The sequence below is a fragment of the Agelaius phoeniceus genome, chromosome Z (assembly GCF_051311805.1).
Source record: "Agelaius phoeniceus isolate bAgePho1 chromosome Z, bAgePho1.hap1, whole genome shotgun sequence".
Taxonomy (NCBI): domain Eukaryota; kingdom Metazoa; phylum Chordata; class Aves; order Passeriformes; family Icteridae; genus Agelaius; species Agelaius phoeniceus.
Window position 1 is genome coordinate 377,061 of NC_135303.1, and position 18,737 is coordinate 395,797.

Genomic DNA, 18,737 nt, shown 5'->3' on the forward strand with positions numbered 1-18,737 from the left:
AAAAATATTCACTGATTTAATTCCAAGAGGGTCTATCATGTCAATGATATTAATACATCTTGTTAGGTCCTGTCATGTGTATAGAAAAGTTTCTATCCCCGTGACAGAATTATCCTGATTTTGATTTCAAGTCTTGAAGAACCCAGTATAAAGGGAATTAAAGGAGGCAGGGCCCGCACAGAGTGGTGAGGAGCACGGAGCCACGAGCAGGTGCTGGCAGAGCAGCCTCAGAAGTGTGTGTGTGTGAGCTGCACTGCGTGTGCCACCCACCCAGGGCCACAGAAGGAGGCGTCCCACAGCATTTTTGGCTGCAGGGGAGTGAAGCCGGGCCTTCAGTTTGGACTCAGTTTTTAATGTTGAATTTGGGTTAAATTACCGTTTGACAAACATACCGCAACAGCCGTGAGAGCAGCTCTGCAATGGGCTGCAGCCCCCACGGAGCAATGGGCACTCAGTCTGTGTCTGGCTGACAGGGCCCCTTTCCCTGCTCCTTGCTGTCTCCACACTGCAGCGCGGTGGCAATGCTGCCCGGTGTGGGGTGGGCAGCTGGTGAGGAAGAAGCGTTGTTTTTACACCACAGCGGCTGAGGAACTCGCAAGGCAAGGACAGTCACTGCCAGCTTCGGTTTTTCTTACACCTGTGTCCAAAAGTGCCTTGTATTTTTCTTTTCCTTTTTTTCTTTTTGCTCCCCTCAAACTTGCAGGTTTTCCACCTGTAGTCTCTGCTCACCTTGTAGCCAATAGAAATTATTTGTGTGTTGTTTCTTGACTATGCAGTTGATTCTGTTTCTAATGATTTTTTATAAGCTCTTTTGGCACTTAAAAAATGGAGTGATGAGCACCTGCACAGGAGTACAGACACTGAAGGGTTTCTGTGGACTGTGGAATAACCCTGAGAAATCTCCTCCTTTAAAATTAATTGCCCTGGATGTGAATGAGATACCCAGTTTCTGTCTGTTTTGATGCCAGATGAGAGCTGGTTAAATTCATTCTGATTTTCTGATGGTGGCCTCAGGAAGGAGAGAGAGGAAAAACGATAGCACTGAGATACTCAAAAGTTGTTCTGGAGGAAACTGTTTGGGTCAACAGCATACTTATGTGGTGCAAGAGAGCAGAAATCTGATATGCTCTGATCCATTTTTAGACACTGTATACTATTCAGGAAGTCCCAAGTCACATTAAAGTAAAAACTGCATGGAATGGAAAACAATTTTTAAAAAACAGATGTGCAAAAAGGAGATGGAGAAGCTTTTGTTCATCAGTGGTTGTGTACAAGCTGTCACACATTTCCACAAGGACATATTTGGGATGAATGTCACTTGTCATGAATCTAGGTGCAAATAACTGCTATTCCTGAATATATATGATGCTCTTTAATGGAGAGCACATGAAAAAATTATGAGAAAATGGATAAACATTACCACGTGCAATGGCATGTTTGTAATGTAAGGAAAGTGCTTCTGTGAAATTGTCTGTTAGTGAAGGATGCTGCATGCTAAAGCCCAGCTGCTGGGGAGTTTAGAGGGAAAAGGTTCAATTATTATCTATTTAAAACGTACCCCAAAACTCACTTCTAGCAAACTGATGCACTGCTCACATCGCATCTCATATTCTTCAGCAGAACTAGAAGTTTTTCCCGTGTTTACTTTCATTTTAACTGTGATTAGAAACCACTTAAAAAATTTATTAAGAGTCTGTTTATCAATAAATACCTATTAAGAGTGCTCCCCTAAGAAACTTTTTCAGATGTGATACTTCCTCCTTTTGGGTGCAGTGGTGAGGGACCATCAGTAGATGACATAAAGATTAAAGTGAGAGAAAGGAAGCTGTAACTCATCCAGAATGACAGTAGAAATTAAAACCTTCGGGTTTGTCACGCTCCCCCGTGTATTAGCTAATAAATATAACTGTGCTTTAGTTCTGTTCATCTTCTGATTTTACAGGCTTTGCAAATGTTTGTTTTCAGATTAATGTATAAATGTATGTGTAACTATGCATATGCTTAGCGTGGGGACCGCCGGTGCCGCGCCCTGGCAGATATATAGATATATAGCGATGTATATAAACATTTGGCCAATCCCCTAACAAACATTCAAATAAAATATACATGTCCCAGTGCATGAATCTCCCCCTCCTCCTCCTCCTCCTCCTTCTCCTCCTCTTCCTCCTCCACCTCCTTTTCCTTCTTCTCCTCCTCCTCCTCCCTCTCCGCACAGTCTCTCCCCACCTCCCCCACCCCACTTCAAAGCTTGTGGTCCTTTCTCCATCCGTGTACTAAAAGGTTTCTTTGTGAGCCAGGCCATTTGTCCGTCATTGTTTGGGGCCCAAACGGTGGTAAAATACCCTGTCACCGATCTGGAGCACGGTGAATGGCAGCTTCTCTCCGGACAATTGGCGGCGGTGCCGAGAAATATTCCTGAGAGGATTATTTAACCTTTCAATTTAGGGGGCACAAAGCCCGGCTGATTAATGAACTTTCTGATGGGCGCCGATAAGCGGATCTATTTCTTTATTTCCTCCAAAAGTGATTCCTTCTCCTGTCCCATATTACTATAATCTTAAACATAAAATGTGGCAAATAGATTAAAAAACAGCACTAAAGAGTTTATCTGGCTAGCAAACTGAAGGAGCTAAATTAAAATTGGTAATGAAAGCAGTGGCTGAGCCCTGTATATGGTTTTTAAATGCGCTGTGTATTTTGAAGAGACTTATTCTCCAGCCTGCCTGGTAATGACTGCTTTGGGTGCGCGGTTCGGGTCCAGCTTCTGTTATCCCCCCAAAAAAATGAGTTGTGTTATCTGGATGACTGCAGACACATATGCATCCCCCTTTCTCACTGCATGGGCAGACAAGGTCGATAGCATTACAAGGTATTTGTGGCAGTGCTTGTTTCAGTTTTCAGAGCTGCCAGTTTTCAGCCAGATTTGAATTACAAAAGAAGAAGCTGGCATGAAAATTGAAAGGGTTTATCGGCTAGTCTGAAGCCTCATAGCACATTGCTTATTTATGCAGTCCATTTGCACCAGGAAATGTAAAAAGGAAATACATTTTAAAAATAAGGTCATAAAGACCCAGATATGTTTAAGATGGCAAATAAAATATAGATACCTATAATATCTTTCCAGGAAACGATTTCACTTAATGTTGCACATTACTTCGGAGGAGCATTTATGTTACTGTCATAAATTTGTGCGTTTGTGTCACCATACAGATAGTCCCCAGGGATTAGGAACGAAGTGTTTGCTAACTTACTTTAAAATTAAAATAGAAGGGCAGATAGGTTTGTAGTTTGAGAGCCACATCAGGAACAGTTAGAGTTTAGTGCGCCATCGTTTTTAAATAACGTTTTGCATTCCCTGTAAAATTAGCCATGGACGGCTAGAGAGATGCCACCACCTTTGGAGAAAATTGGGATGCCTTTTAAACCATGAAGATTTTGAGGCATTCAGGGATTGTATTGTTGTTATCCTCACTATCTTGCATACATTCATTTTCTCTGTGAACTTGAGGGGTTTTTGTCCGTTTCTTAGAGAAGACTTTTTGAATTAATATTTTAGGGTTTTCTCTTCTGCTTGTAAGAGTATTAAAAGATTGCATTCATTTATTTTAAATATATAATACTGTACATTTTGTCTCTTCCTTTAGCGTTTTCACACAGTCAATTGTAGATGCTATTTGCATCTCTTTAAAATGCATTGTAGAAATGTCTTATTTCTGTAGAAAGAGATCACTTCACAGTGCTCGTACTGTGGACCGGGCGAGCTAAATTTCTTCCTCTGGGAAAGGTTTTGGTTTCCCAGACTGTACAATCAAAAATTAAAATTTGATTAATTAACTGGTAATTTAATGTGTATCATGGCTTTAAAAAAAAAAAAAAGAAGAAGAAAAGAAAAAAAAGGAAGAAAAAAAAAAAGCCCTAAAAGATAAGTGAGGTCACTTTTTTCTTGGTTATTTCACTGTGTTTTGGTGATGTCCAAATGTCATGAGCACATTTAGTAAAGTGTAATTTCTGGGAAGATGCTCAGGTTGGACCTCCACAACTCCCGTGGGAAGAGAAAGGTTTTATTAGATAGCTGTAAAAAAGAAATAAAATTCAGTGAAGAAATTATTTCATTTGTAATTGTTTGGAGTTTAGGGGGATTAAAAGTCAAAATACTAGATGTGTATGTTTCTTGTTTATTAGCATGCACCAAGCTCAGTGTGTTTCTTTCATGAATTTTCATAAGGATTTTTACTACGTAGCATGTGTGGCTTAATGATGCAATCACCTGATAGACTGGGAAGACTCCAAAGGAGACGTTCCGGTCTGTTGTGTACATAATACTTGTTTCAAAAATCTGCCTAATTAAGGAATTACCCAATGGAATGCAAGTCTACTGGGTGCATGACACGGTTAAAGAAAATAACAACAACAAAAACCCTGGGTATAATTACAATATTACATGATACCTTATATTGGCAATTTGGAATATAAGGGAATGATGCTAACCTGCCATTGTTTCAGCTGGCATGCCAGTAGATTATGATAATTTGTAGGGGAAAGTAAATGTATATTTTCCCATGATGGAGCTGCTGTGACCTTTTCTCTGCCCAGCTCCAGCCTGCAGCCACAGCGCGTGATGATTCACTCAATGCTTGTCTTGCAGTGGCTCTAGGAAGTGGTGAAACGTTGCTGAGAATGGGTTTTGCTCCCAGAGCCAGGCCACCTTGGTCTTGTTGAGTTGCAAACACCACCTTTGGTGGTTTGCAACACTTGTGCTTCACCGTGGTGGACAAAGTGGTGGAAAGAGTGAAATTATTCTCAGAGGTGTCGCAGCTGATGTTGGATGTGACCGGCCAAGAGCACCTCAGAGCAAGGCTTCATCAAGCAGGGGCAGCTGGTGGATTCATGGGCAATGACCTTGGTTCCATCAAGCTGGCTCCTTGGCTCTGGGCACTCATCTGCATGTGGCTCATTTGGCGGGGTGCGTTCCACGGGCGCAGGAGCAGGGTGGGAAGCGTTCCTCGTGGCAGCTTGTGGGTCCAGTGTGTGTGCAAGAGCTCACTCTGCACAGCTGGGGCCCGGCTGCCATCACACATCACACTGCACGTGTGTGTCACCCCACGCGTGGCAGCCTGGGCACAGCACACGTCACACTCTGCACATGCTGTGTGTCACAGCACACGTCACAGCACACGTCACACTCTGCACACGCTGCACGTCACAGCATGTGTGACAGCCTGGACACAGCACACCTCGTGCTGCACATGCTGCATGTCACAGCCCATGCCACAGCCCATGCCACAATCCATGTCACAGCCCGTGTCACAGCACACGTCACACTCTGCACATGCTGCATGTCACAGCCCATGTCACAGTCGATGTCACAGCCCATGCCACAATCCATGTCACAGCCCGTGTCACAGCACACGTCACACCCTGCACATGCTGCATGTCACAGCCCATGCCACAGCCCATGCCACAATCCATGTCACAGCCCATGTCATAGCACACGTCACACTGTCCTGCGCTGGTTCTAGCACAGCCTGCAGAGGTGCCTTGGCCCAACAGGGGCACTGGAGTTGCACAAAGGGGTCTGGCCTCTCGTCCCCCACCAGCAATGCCCGTGCAGCACAAAACAGGGAGAGCAGGGAAACACGCAGAAATAGAGGTCAGATGATTTTCCTTAATTAGTGAGATTTAGCCAGATTGCAGGCCCTAAGTAGCAGTGAGCTTTGTAAAAGGGAGCCCTGGTCGGATCAAAGTCAGTGCAGATAAGGGGAGCTCAAGGTCACTGAGGGAGCTGCCCAGCAGGGCCATTTGCATAAAAAATTACTGTCAGAAATAGGCCAGAGAGGCAGCCCTGGCATTTTGATCTCTTGGCCTTTGTCATGGAGATTCCTGGTTCAGAAGGGAGGAAGGCCAGTGTCCCAGATAATGATTAACTGTTTTAATGGCATTCATTCATTCATTCTGCACTAACTACTCATGCAGAAAAAAGGGTTATGTAAAATGACATTAGAAGAAAAATCATTTGTAATCGTTGCATCAGGCTGCACTTTGAGGAGACATTAGGAGTAAATCCATGGCGTGGTAGGCTTATGCTTTATCTTCTGATATTTACTGAGTTTACTGGTGCATGAAAAGCTTTCAGCAAGAATAGCAGATGGGATGGACCTTTCATAGGTAATGCTATCTACCAGGTTATTACTTCTATATATTGATAGTGAAGTAATCTCCAAGATATCACCCTACAAATATAGATTATTTAAATGTTTTTAACAAAAAAAAACCCCTATAACATAAAGAAGCTGTGTTGATGAATAGTTTATTTTGTACCCATATGGCTGAATCCTTAGATGCTTTTTTAAGTCTTAAATAATAAGAAAACAGAGGGTTTATAACATGCAAGTTTCCTTTTTGGTTGGCTTGTGAGAAGAGTAAAGTTATGTAGAGTTGTAATCTGACTTGCAAGTGTTCAGTTTAATTTTTTCCTTAAATGTGACCTTTTGCGTTAACTAAATAAAAGCAAGAAGAGCAGGGGAGCTGCCCTGGGAGGGGAGCATGGGGGTAGGATGTGTGTGAGCCCAAAGGACTTCATGCTGAGGAACCCCCTTCATCTGCTCCTGCCCAGTTTTTGGTGTGGGGGCCCACAGGGTCCCTGCAGAGCTGCTCCTCAAGGAGCTTATCTTTCCTGTAAAAAGTATTGAGAACTGGGTGCAAATTTTGCCCCCAGACATGCAGAATTTTCAGCTTTGGAACACTAACAATGGCCAAAACCATAATTCTTTTCATTGGAGGATGTCATTCTGTAGGTGGAGGTGTCAGGCTGTTCGATTTCAGAACAGGACATCTTGGAATGTGAAGGATGGCGTGTCTGAAATAATTCCTGGGGTTTGTACCTACATGCTGCCATCACCCTGCCCTGGGCAACACCTGAGCAGTGTGATGGCTGGTTCTCAGAAGGTTCCATGCAGAGCTCTCCAGCAGGGTCCCCATGGTGTGCTCTCCAGGGACATCACCCTTGAAAACAGATTTAGTACAGGCCAGGCTCTGCATGTCAGGAGGGCAAAGGAAGGTGTCGTTCACAGGGTCATTGCTGCTCTTCAGAAGCCCTGTGCAAGGCAGAGAGGATTTCTGGGGGCACTGTCATGCTGAAATCTAACCACAATAATGGTGATTGATCCACTAAACAAACCAGACAGATTTTTCCCCAGGGGGACTACACAAGGGCTTGCATTTTGTTTTGTTGTTTTTAATTTCCTTGTCTCTTCTACATACTTATGATAAAGGAATACCTGAAAAACTGAGCCAGCTTAGTGTGTCACTTACACACTGCTGTTAGCTGGAGAGCTCTTGCTGTGAGACATGGATGAGAAATACACAGATTGCTTTATAGGTGGTCGTTTTTCCCTTTCCCTGTTTCCCCACCTTTTGTCACAAATCACTGTTGCATGTGTCACTCTTCTTAGCCTTCCCTCAGGCCCCTCCTGGTGCGTGGGTGTGAGCTAAGGAACATGACTCCGAAACACACATTTAAACCCAGGGCTGGGGAGTTCACAGTAAGGTGACACTGCAAGTGTGATCAGATTCACAAAGAACAGCACTGGAAGGTTCCTCTTGTTCCTGCCTATTTTACAAACACTGCTGTCATTCTTCTGGAGGCTCCGACTGAGAGCGCAGTGGCTCCCACAGCAGAAGAGCATGGCAACACACGTTGAAAGAAAAAAGCCATTCCTGCAACGAGCTTTGCCAAATGCTACAATTTTCTGTGAAATCAGGGCCATTTTTCCATGCTCCTTTAGCCCCAGAGAGACAGAAACACTGAGTTCAGTAAGGTGGCTCCTAAGCCCCACAGCTTTTGGGCAGGATTCCTGCATCCCTTGTCAGTCCTGGTGCCTGCCTGTGCTGGCACCCCCCTAAAACAAAACAGAACCCTAAAAATGAAACAAATTCTATCATAGATTCTTACTCGGCCTCTCTCCAAGATCTATGGCCTGAAAACCATTGTTACAAAATTTAACTACAGGAACACCTAACTCTGTCATGTCTGTGCTGTGGAATATGGGACTGGTGTCCCATTCCCTCTGTGGCCATGGCATTGTGCCTCCCCAGCTGTGTCTGACAGCCCCTGTGAGAGGAGAGGGGCTGGCACACGAGGAGGAGGGGACAGATAAATTGCATTCAGAGCTGAAATAACACGGCCAGGCGGACAGGATGCCAGCGATGCCCCTTCCCACCTCATTTGTGATGCTCGGGCCGAGCCTCACTCTACAGAATTACAGTAGCGCCAGCCTGTTGCTGCTTTTTCAAACTTAATATTCCAGCAGCAAGCAGGAGCCTATTGATCCAAGCTTAATAAAATAGCATTTATGTAATTTTAATTTATTTTTAATTCAGCACCCAGAGTACTGCCAGAGCTAACTGTTGCCCATTCCACCTGCAGACCAAGCCAGGACCCATCCAGGCGGCTGGCTCGCCCTCGGAGCGCGTGGTCTCCACCTACTGCTACAACTGCTCCCGCCAGGGACACCTCGGATACGTGAGTCTGGGCTGCATCGGGGGGCCAACCCTTCCCTGAGCGGGGAGGCAGCTGCTCGCTGTGGAAAGTTAAACAGGTTTATTAAACCTTAACAAAAATACAGCAAGGGACTCCGCAAGGAAAAAACTGCAGCGCTGGAAGCTGCCCCTCATGCACACCACATGGCTGGTGCATCTCCAGGATGGATGCTCAGGCTTTTATACCCCTGGGGTTGCATCAGCCAGCCCTGGCCCCTCCCCAAGTCTGTCAGTCAGCTCTTCTGTGCCATTTATCAGTGCAAACTGCTTCCTTGTACCTGCATTGGAGCTCAGGTGTTGCCATGCCCACCCCCTGAGCACCCCCAAGCTTTTCCATCCCCACCTGCCCCATGCAAGGGACACCTGTGCAGCTTCTTTGTACCTGTCCTGGACAGCCCAGCTGTCTGATGGCAACAATACAGGGGGGAAAGGGAACTGTGGGGGTAACAGAGGACATACATAATACAATAACATAACCGTACATCACTAAAGCTTCTCTTAATATTCACACAATAGTTATCTTTTAATTGCTTGAGCCAATCATCTCATATCCATCTATAACACACACTGTCTGTGTGGGGCTGGAGGGAAGAGCTGCAAGAGCCACACTGGTGTGTGACACCAGAGGAGTGTGACCAACCTCGGTGGAGGTCAGTGAGTAGAGGAGTCCCACCCATCTAATTTAGAGATGGGGAGGCAGGTAACAGCTGCTATCTCTCCTTGGGAGGTTCATTGAGTTGAGAGTGCCTGGGAGAGAGAATGTTCATTGGAAAACAGTTGCTGGATACAGCATTTCTCCCCCTTTCTTTTTTTCCCACATTGAACATCATGTCAGGGTTTTCACCATACTCAGCCCAACTATTTGAGTGGTGTTTTGGGAATCTTCCATTTCTGCCTGCTTGTGATGATCCTTACTTGTAGTTTCCTGGTTTAGGTCAACATCTGACCTAAGTTTGGCATTGTCCTTCTGTAAGGTGCTGCCTGGTAAAGGAGGCATCATGAGCCTTAAGTGGCTTCAGTAAAACCAGGAGATGTGGCTGCACCTTCCAGGGCATTCTGGTGATATTTATCACCTTTTTTAGTGCCTTTCATAACAAGTTCAGCTCTGTACCTGCAGTTACCAACACAGAACAAATAACAGGATCTTGTCGGTTATGGAATAAATGCAGGAGCCAAGCCACAAATATTCTAGAAAAGGAACGTTAATCATGCATTGGATGGACTTAGCTTATTTTTTCCTGTGGCTTAGAAACAGCAAATTGCCAGCAAATTCCTCTCTTCCCTTCTGCCTGCTCTTGTGTGTCAGCCCATTCAACTATCCAGTACATTTTGTTAAAAGATTGGCCCTTTACTTTAGTTTACTTTTATTAAACTGCCCAAGAAATGGCACTGGAGGAAGACAGACACACATGGATACAATTAAGGCTGCTGTAAGAGTAATGAGTAATTATTAGGGATGCTGTAAATTGATTGTTTAAGTCACTATTAAGGTCGATGTAAAAATAATTAGAAATTATATGTGAGGAGCTGATAGTAAATACTTAGATTGAAGCTGGTAGAAACTGTACAAAATCAGAAAGAGAGGAAAGCAGCTCATGGACATTTTCTGTCTCTCAAAGTTAAGGAAGATAATAAAGTATTTGCAGTAATGTACAAGGAGCAGAAACAGCCTGAGCAAGGGCTGAATGAAAGGGGATAAGCCAATAGCAACACAAGGGAACAGAGGTACCAGATCTTCCTATGTGCACACCATTCCCAAAAACAGGAAAAATACTTGCAGGAAAACTGATTCTTCACTAAATTTCACCCAAACAAATGCCAAAAAGAAGCTGAGAAATGCAAAACACATCAAAAATGCATCTGTGATCTGCTGTGCCTCTGGAAGGGACAGAGGAGCAGGCAGGGACAGGGGCTGCCAGGGTGGCACTGAGTGGCAGCAGCAGCACACGCAGGAAAGCTGCTGGTCCCATGGTGCAGGCATCAGGTGAGTGAGAGCTCCTGACAGCTCCTGGAGATTGCAGAGGCCCAGGTGCCTCTAGAATGGCTTCAAAGTGACAGACAGTGGAGTTAGATCAGCTGTCAGGAAGGAATTGTTCCCTGGCAGGGTGGGCAGGCCCTGGCACGGGTGCCCAGAGCAGCTGGGGCTGCCCCTGGCAGAGCCCAAGGCCAGGCTGGACACTGGGGCTGGGAGCAGCCTGGGGCAGTGGGAGGTGTCCCTGCCATGGCAGGGCTGGGATGGGATGGGATCCTTGATTAAGGCCCCTACCAAGCCAAGCCATTGTGGGATTCTGTGTTTCTATGATCTCAGCAGTATCTAAGAAGAGAAAGATGATGAAGCAAAGCACAGCAGGTAACAGGCAATTTACAAGGAGGATAAAGGAGAATAAAGCACCTGTCAATATTATGGTACCCAGATAAAAGGCAGAATCATAGGAAGTGTTCCTGTTAGCCTGTCTCAAGACATGGATAAAACTGTGTGCACAGCAGTGAAAAAACTTACATTCCTGTTCCAGGTGTTTGGGAAGTAGGCTGGCATGCACACGATGCCAGAGTCAGCCCCTTCCTCGCCTCTGCTGTCTGTGCAGGGCTCTCCTGCTCTCGGGAGGTTGCAGTTTATTGCAGCCCTGACACATGTGAACAGTCTCTGTTTCGGCCCACACGTCTGAAGAATGAGTCAGGGCTCTTCATTTCTCAGTCTCAGAGTTGTTTATTGTATCTTATCTATAAAAATTTTTCTCCTGCCCTGCCAAGGTCCATCCAGCAGGACAGTTCCAGGCACTCTGCCTGTCCCCGGGGTGGTGTTATCTCTTTATACTACAAACTACAGATAACATGTTTGCAATTACTTTCCAATATCTATTACCTATGTTAGACAGTGAGCTTCTACTCTAAACCAATCCAACAGTGCCAACATCCCAGCAGAAGATGGAGGTAGAGAAGAAGAAAGGCTGGACTTGCCCAAGTCCCTCCATCTTGTCCCCAAAACCCCCTATTCTAAAAACCTTAAAATCTACCCCTTCACCTAGTGATAATTTTATTATTACACTACTTGAACTTCCATGGCTTTCAGGTCTTCATACAAAGCTGGTAACTTGCTCCACGGGTCACAATCAAACCCCCAGGTGTTCTGGGCTGTGTGCCAGGGTCTCTGAGCCCCCTGGCAGGGGTCCCGGCAACTCTGGGCACCCAGAGGGATGCACTGAGTTCCAAGATCCTGCTCTTCTTTTTCCCCTTTCGTTAGAGACAGAAAACCCTCACGCTAACCCTAACCCTGCAGCCTGCAGCAGGATTTGCCTGTGGCTTGTCCCTGTGAGGGAGTGGCACACAGTGACAGTGACACAGTGACACCCCTCCTGTCTGTGGGCAGGCTCTGGCTGCCCATGGCTGCTCCCCTCTCCCCTTTGGGCTGCCAGCCCTCTGCAGGAACCTCACCCCAAGGAGCCCCGGGGCCAGGCTGCCCTGCCAGGGCCCTGTGTGCCTCTGAGGGCCAGGTGTATGCACAGCAGGTGTGGGGTCCTGCCTGGCAGCAGGACTGCCCTGTCTCTGTGCCCAACAGCTCTGCCAGCAGCTCACCTGGTGTGTGCCTGTCTGCACCTGGTCCCCGTGGCCTGTTCTGTGGGTGTTACAGGTGTGTGGTGACTGCAGGAGATTCCTTCTGTGGGCTCAGACAGCACCAGTGTCTCAGTGTGTGCAGGAGGGATTACAAGCAGGTCATGAAAATGTCACAAGTACAGAGCAGGACCTGCAGGCCTGGCCCATTTCACTCCAGGAAGTCCCCACTCAGCCAGCTCTAGTGACCTGAATGTGTTTTGCAGGAGTGCTCAGAGAAGAGGATGCAGGGGAACATGTTCCCCACTTCTCCCTTCGTCTACTACTACGATGATGAGTGCGACATCAGAAAGAGAGCCAACAGGTTAAAAAGAAAGGTGGCAGGTACAGTATGGTTTGGGAGATCCCTCCCACCTTCCAGTCCTGTGTTTGTGCTTTCTAGGAACATTGTGGGATTACTTTCATGTGTTGGGAAAAGCTGTGTGGATTTGAACAGGTAGCCTGGTGGTAGTAAAAGATTTGTGACTTTACTCATCCGTGTCTATCATGGAAATTGACTGTGTCAAAGTCACTCAGGGAGCATTGTCAGATGTTTTAATTCTGAAAAATCTGCTGACATTAAAAATGCCATGAATAGGAGGAAGGGGATTAAATCACGATTTGTTAAGATTCTAGCCTGATGACAGGAAAAACCCACAGTGAAGAAATCTGCCAGAGATAAATTGTTGTCTAACTTCCTACGTAACAGAGGAGAGGTGTGATGGCTCAGGTGCCCAGCTCTAGGGGTTTCAGGTATTGAAATAATCCGCTCTGCTTTCCAGACCTGCAGGAAGCTGGCCTCCTGCCGGAACAGCCTGAAACACCCTTGCAGGAGGAGCAGCTCGAGGTGCCCAGCCGCAAGAAAAAGAGCAAACTCTGGAAAGAGCAGCAGGGGAAGCCCAGCAGGAGCAGTGAGCAGCAGAAGAAGATGATGAAGGTGAAGATGATGAAGAAGAAAGGCCAGGAGGAGAGGCAGAGGAGGGCAGCTGGAGTCCACGGGGACCCTGAGGATTTCCCTCGGGGGCCCAAGCAGCAGGGCTGCAAGGGCAGCAGGGCCCGCCGCAGGGCCCTGCTCCGGGCACCCCCAGCCTGCAAGGCCTTGAGCATGCAGCAGCCCCCAAAAGGTGCCAAAGGGAAGAAAAAATGGAAAAAGCAGAAAATTGCCAGTCCTGACAGCAGAGACAATCTGTTCCTTATAAAACAGAGGAAGAAGTCCAAGCAGAAATCCTGGTGATGGCAGGTAGCACTGGCATTCCCTGCTCTGGCTCTGCCTTCTCTTTACTCCTGTCCCTCTCTTGGCACATGAACTGGAGTCTGTCCCTGTCCCGGCATGCTGGGCACCTTCTGACCACCCACCCTGTCCATCTCCACAGCCACAGGGACCAGTCCATCTCTGTGAGCCACCCCTGGCAGGCAGCACCCAGAGCTCCTGCCACAGGGGTCTACAATACGCTGTACGCTTATTTTCCTTGCTTGGGGGTGTGGGGGCACCCTGGGCTTGGCAGGCTTTGTTTGTTCAGCAGGGAGGTGTGGCTGTGCTGTTGGAGCACAGCACCTTTGGGGCCAGTGCCAGGGAGATTTGGGTCGGGGGTGGCTGGGCTGGAAAGCAGGAGGGTGGGTACAAAGCACGTTCCCTCAGCCACCAGTCCCCTCCAGAGTGCAGGAGGGCCCTGGGCACTGCCCTCCCCCTGTAAGGGACATCCAGGTCTCTGCTTTGTGCTCTGGGATGCAGCAGTCCCCCAGCTCACTCTCCAGAGCAGTGCCATCCATCCCTTGCCCTCCAGGCTCAGCTTTTGGGGATCCACCCTGTGCTGACCAGCTGGTCAGCAGAGCAGGAGTGAGCAGCTGCGCCTGGAACAGAGTTTACTTCTCCCACTAAATCTGTCCTTGTTTCTTGTAATGTGCTGGAGGAAAAAGGAGTGGAGTATGAAGAACATACTTGGTTCCAGTCACACTGTGCTAAAATTTAATTTTTTTTAAATTAAAGTTATTTTTGTACACTGGAATTCAGAATGTTGTTTTAAGGTTTGTAAGAGTAAAATGCTTTATCAAAGGACTAACGCAAATAAAACTTTACATGAGAAATATGAAGAGAATGGGTTTGTTTCTCATTTCCTTGCATTCCAAACATAATTGAAAACAGCATCATGTTCTCTTTCCTGAGCTGAAACTGCATCACCACAAGAGTAAAGTAAAAAAGTAATGGATTTATACTCCAGTGTTGTGAGAGGGGAATTATCTGTAGCCTGCTGCTGTGTGAGGTGCTCTGTGCTGTACCAGTCCCCAGTGAGCAGCTGAGGGCGACAGCACAGTGTCACTGAGGTGCAGCTCCTCCCCTCCTGCAGCAGTCCTGTGCTAAATTAGAGACTCTTTATACCCTGAAAGGGTATCTGGAAAGGGACATGGGCCCCCAAGAAAAATGTGAGGACTCTCATTATGGCAGTGTTATCCCATGCCAGTGCTCCCTAAATTCATCAGGTTTTTGTTTAGCAAACTCAGCAGTGGGAACACAGGTGTTCTGGTGACCATGTCATCCTGTTCCAGAGGTATTTGTGATATACACTTGCATAGTATTTGCAAACCTGATGTCTAGCTTTGCTTCAGCATGTCCTTGGCAACAAAAATTAAGTTTCGCTTAACTTCATTTATTGCTTGATTGAAAAATTCCTGATGATACTGAAAAGAAAATCAGTTTTAGCCTTATTGAAAAAATACTAAGTTAATTCCACCCCTGAAAAGATTTGCTTTTAACATGGAAACAGCTCTTTTCCACATGCTGTGTTGTGCATCCCTTTTCAGTTTTGAATTCTGTGTTTTGAGCAGAAGTCACTTTGAGCCTGTAGCCAAACCCACACAAGCCTGGCAGACAGGGAGGGTTGTTTCCAGTGGTTGCTGTGGCCTTCTGGCCAGCGAGGCTCTCTAGAGGTGAGTGCATTTCCTGCACCTCAGAGCAGTGCCTGTGCATGTCCCCGTGTGTTGCACTGTGATTTCAGGTTTCACCCCAGAACCCCAGGTTCCTCCCATGATAATGCCCTGCCAGGTGTGTCAGCCACCTCTCCTTTCCCTCCCTCACCCCTCCCAGCACTGTCTGTCAATCCTGGCATTCCAGAACTGCATTGAGTGATTGGCACAATTCAAAAGATGCCCTCCACCCCTGGGGGGCATTGGGCCATCCAGGTGTCCTTTGTCCCTTTGTCCCTCCCCTCCTGGACCTGGCTGGTGGCTCCCTGCCCCTTCCCTGCCCCTCTCCCTGGGGTTAAAGGAGCAGCAGCCACGGGCTCAGGGAGTTCTGTTGGAGCTGGTGCTGCATTCAGAGGCCTGAGGGCCAGAATAAAGCTCTGGATCCAAAGCCTCCATCAGAACCGACTCCTTTCCTTCACCATGGCCTGAAAGCTTCTCCACCAAGGTAAACCTGAGCTCCTGCAAGCCTGGGCTTGTCTCCCAGTGCCCAGCTGCAGCATCCAGCTGGCCAAAGGTGTCTCTGGGGTAAAACACCAACATCCAGCTGGCCAAAGGTGTCTCTGGGGTGAAACACCAACATCCAGCTGGCCAAAGGTGTCTCTGGGGTAAAACACCAACATCCAGCCAGTCAAAGGTGTCTCTGGGGTAAAACACCACAGTGCCACTGTTTGGTTCAGCAGCAAGGGCCAGACAAGCTCAGGCACGTCCTGTCTGGCTATATTGGTATTTTTCCAATACCTGTGCAGTGCCAGAGGTGCAGCAGAGTTCAGGTCAGAGTTCATCCTGACTCCTCCTGAGCACCAGGTCCCTGCCAGCGTGGCAGTAGCAGACCAGGGGAGCCATGGCCTTTCTCTGCTGCTCAGAGGGCTCAGGCAGGAGCATTTAACCTTGGACACAGCTGTGGGCTGTTCAAAGGCTGCTGTGCAGGGCTGGGCAGAGCCTGCCGGCCTTGGGAGATGCTGGCAGGGAGCTCAGGCACAGGGGCTCACACAGAGCTCAGACCCAGTGTGGCTGCCACCTCCTGCAGCCCCTGGCAGTCAGCACGCCTCTGTCAGCACCTGCATGGCCTGTGGGGAACTGCCTCTTGTTTTGCGGAGAGAGCCAAAAGCTCCACAACTTTGTGAAAGTTGCAAAGCTGATATGTTTATTATTACAGTGCCGGATGCACGTGGGGATTACTCTCCTTAAAGGACATCCGTACCTCTGGGAACTTCAGGTCCCTTTTAATCCCCTCTCAGATCATATGCATAGAATTTCCCAATAGGGTCACACATATTCATTTTTACAAATTTTCCATGACATTTGCCGCTTGTTTATCAGAAAGAATTTCTGTTCTTGTTTATCAGGAAGAAGAATTCCTGGGTCAGGCTGACCTGCTCTCACAGCTGTCTCTGTCTCTCCCTATCACCCTCTGTCTCTCCTCCCTTATCTCTGTCCTTCACTGAATCCCTGAGCCTAGGCCTTGCAGTCAGGCTACAGACTACAGGCTTCAAACTACAGACTTAACTCAAAGATGTACATTTCACCTAAATCAAAATGGATTTCTGCTCTGGAGAATTTCTACTCTGTCTCACTCTGCATGTCCTGCAGGCAGCCAGCCCCACAGAGCTTTGCTCTGGGAGATGCCTGCTGCTTCTGATCACAGGACAGCGAGTAAAAGATGGGGAAACTACTATTTTCAGGGCATGGGAAGGGGAAAAGGGAAGCAGCACCCTGGAGGCAGATGGGATCTGGGTGAGGGAGCATCCTCCAGGCCCCAGGCCAGGACCCAGCTGGCAGGCAGCAGCACTGTGGGAAAAGCAACAAGGCCCTGCAGTGGCACATCCAGCCTGGGGCAGGGACCAGGGGTGAGCTGGGGTCCTGGCAGGGAACAACGTCAGCTCCAGGACTGACCAGTGTCAGGCTGTGCAGAAATCTGCACCCGGAGGGCACTCGGGGGGAACTGGCAGATCTGGAGAGGGCCACCAGCGAGAACAGAGGGACAGGGACAGGGCTGGCTTGTTGCTGGGTGGATCAGGAGCGACATAAACTGGTGCCTGCAGCTCTGGCTGGAGGCAAAGCAGGTTGTGTCCAGCTCCAGCTGTCACCAGTGCCACCAGCACACCCTTAAGGCTCCTGTGGGCAGCTGATGGATCTCAGAGAGTTCAGCACGAGAATAAAGCAGCAGGAGATCGTTTGCGTTCAGCAAGGAGGAGAGGACAAGGGAAATGGCAAAAAGGGCTGGATTTCCCAGCATCATCAACATCAGCATGTCAGGTGCTGTGAAAGGGCAGTGCTGTGCTGGAATCCCACACCAGGCCTGGCAGACTGAGCTGCTTCCATGGAGCTCTGCTTTATTCCATTAAACCAGTGTTCCTCAGCCTGTCACTGCTCGCGCCTGCTCTGCCCCTCCTTCAGAGAACTGTCAGCCCTTACTCCAGAGATGCCTGGGCCTGGAAAACATGCTCATCCCAGGAGAGGACGGTGTCTGGAGGTCACAGCTGATGTGCACCGGTGAGGCAGCATGAGGAAACCTACATTGCGTGAATAAATAAAGGCTGCAGCTCAGAGCCAGCGCTGCAGAGGAGACACGATGGGGGGATCAGGAGGTCAGAGTCTTGTTGGGTAATGGGGGCAGGTGTCCCAGGAGTGAAGAGGGGAGAAGGGAGTGTTGGCTCCATCATTTGTTGCACAGAGAGGTTGAGGAAAGAAGGAGTGCTGTGATTTGAGGTGTCCATGGCACACCTGTGGGGGGGAACTGGATGTGTCTTTGTGACATAGCACAGGTCTGGCTCTTCCTTGAAGTGTTCCTACCCCAAAGTCCATCTCAAAACATCAGTCTGTGTGTGCAGCTGCTGTTCAGCCTGCAGGGACCATCAGTAACCACCCATACATGGCCAGGGCCAGGCTGCAGCCAGCACCAGCAGCCCACAGTGCCAGGCTGGCCTCATGTTGTCTTATGTATTACAACAGTTCATTTGTTGTCTCACCAGCCAATGGAAAAAAAAATTAACTGTACCCCTGCCAAAAGCAGCACATGACCAAAACTTCACCGAAGTGGAAAGCACATGGATGTTATCTTATATATTACAACCATTCTATTATCATTATGGTGCAAGGATTTCATAGCCTCAGAGTTTCATACCTCCTCAATGTTTCTCATTGGCAACTCCTCTAAGCACTGACTGCTCCTGGTCCTCACAGCAGCCATCTGACTCCAGATCCCACCAATCCACTCTTTTAGGCCACTTGTTCTTATTGGCTGCAGGTGTTGCCTGTTACCATCTGGCCTGCTCCTAATCTTTAGTAATAGGGTCCAGCTGCAATTCATTGGGGGGATAAGATTACATTCTACAGCACCTTCATTTACCCATACTGTGTTCTCCTACAGCCTCAGTCCCTCTGCAGACCTTGTTCCAGCCCTGGGGGTGCCAGCAGGGGTGGCACTGCCATCCTGCTCCTTCCAGGTGGGACAGGGGTGACAAGGGCAGAGCGGGTCAGTGACAACCCACCGTGGCACCACAGGGCACAGCAGCCAGTAATTGCACTTTTTTTGCATTGCAAAATGATTATTAGTGCCTCAGTTCATTATCAGAGCAAATTTAATTTTTCAATGTAAAGGAGACAGTTGTATTTATAAAGGAAACACTGTTGATACAGCCGGAAAAAAT

The 18,737-nt window shown here is 47.9% G+C and overlaps 1 protein-coding gene across 2 annotated transcripts in view; it reads left to right on the forward strand.

Annotated features, from left to right (window-relative positions):
* The window catches only part of ZCCHC7 (zinc finger CCHC-type containing 7), a 93,881-nt gene extending 79,659 nt beyond the window's left edge, over window positions 1-14,222 (forward strand). For both annotated transcript variants that reach the window (XM_054652361.2, XM_077171489.1), the window contains exons 9-11: window positions 8,426-8,521; window positions 12,354-12,471; window positions 12,909-14,222. In XM_054652361.2, coding sequence (XP_054508336.2) covers window positions 8,426-8,521; window positions 12,354-12,471; window positions 12,909-13,360 — 666 coding nt within the window. In that variant the 3' untranslated portion in view covers window positions 13,361-14,222. The remainder of the gene's footprint in view (window positions 1-8,425; window positions 8,522-12,353; window positions 12,472-12,908) is intronic.
* Window positions 14,223-18,737: the final 4,515 nt, after the last annotated feature.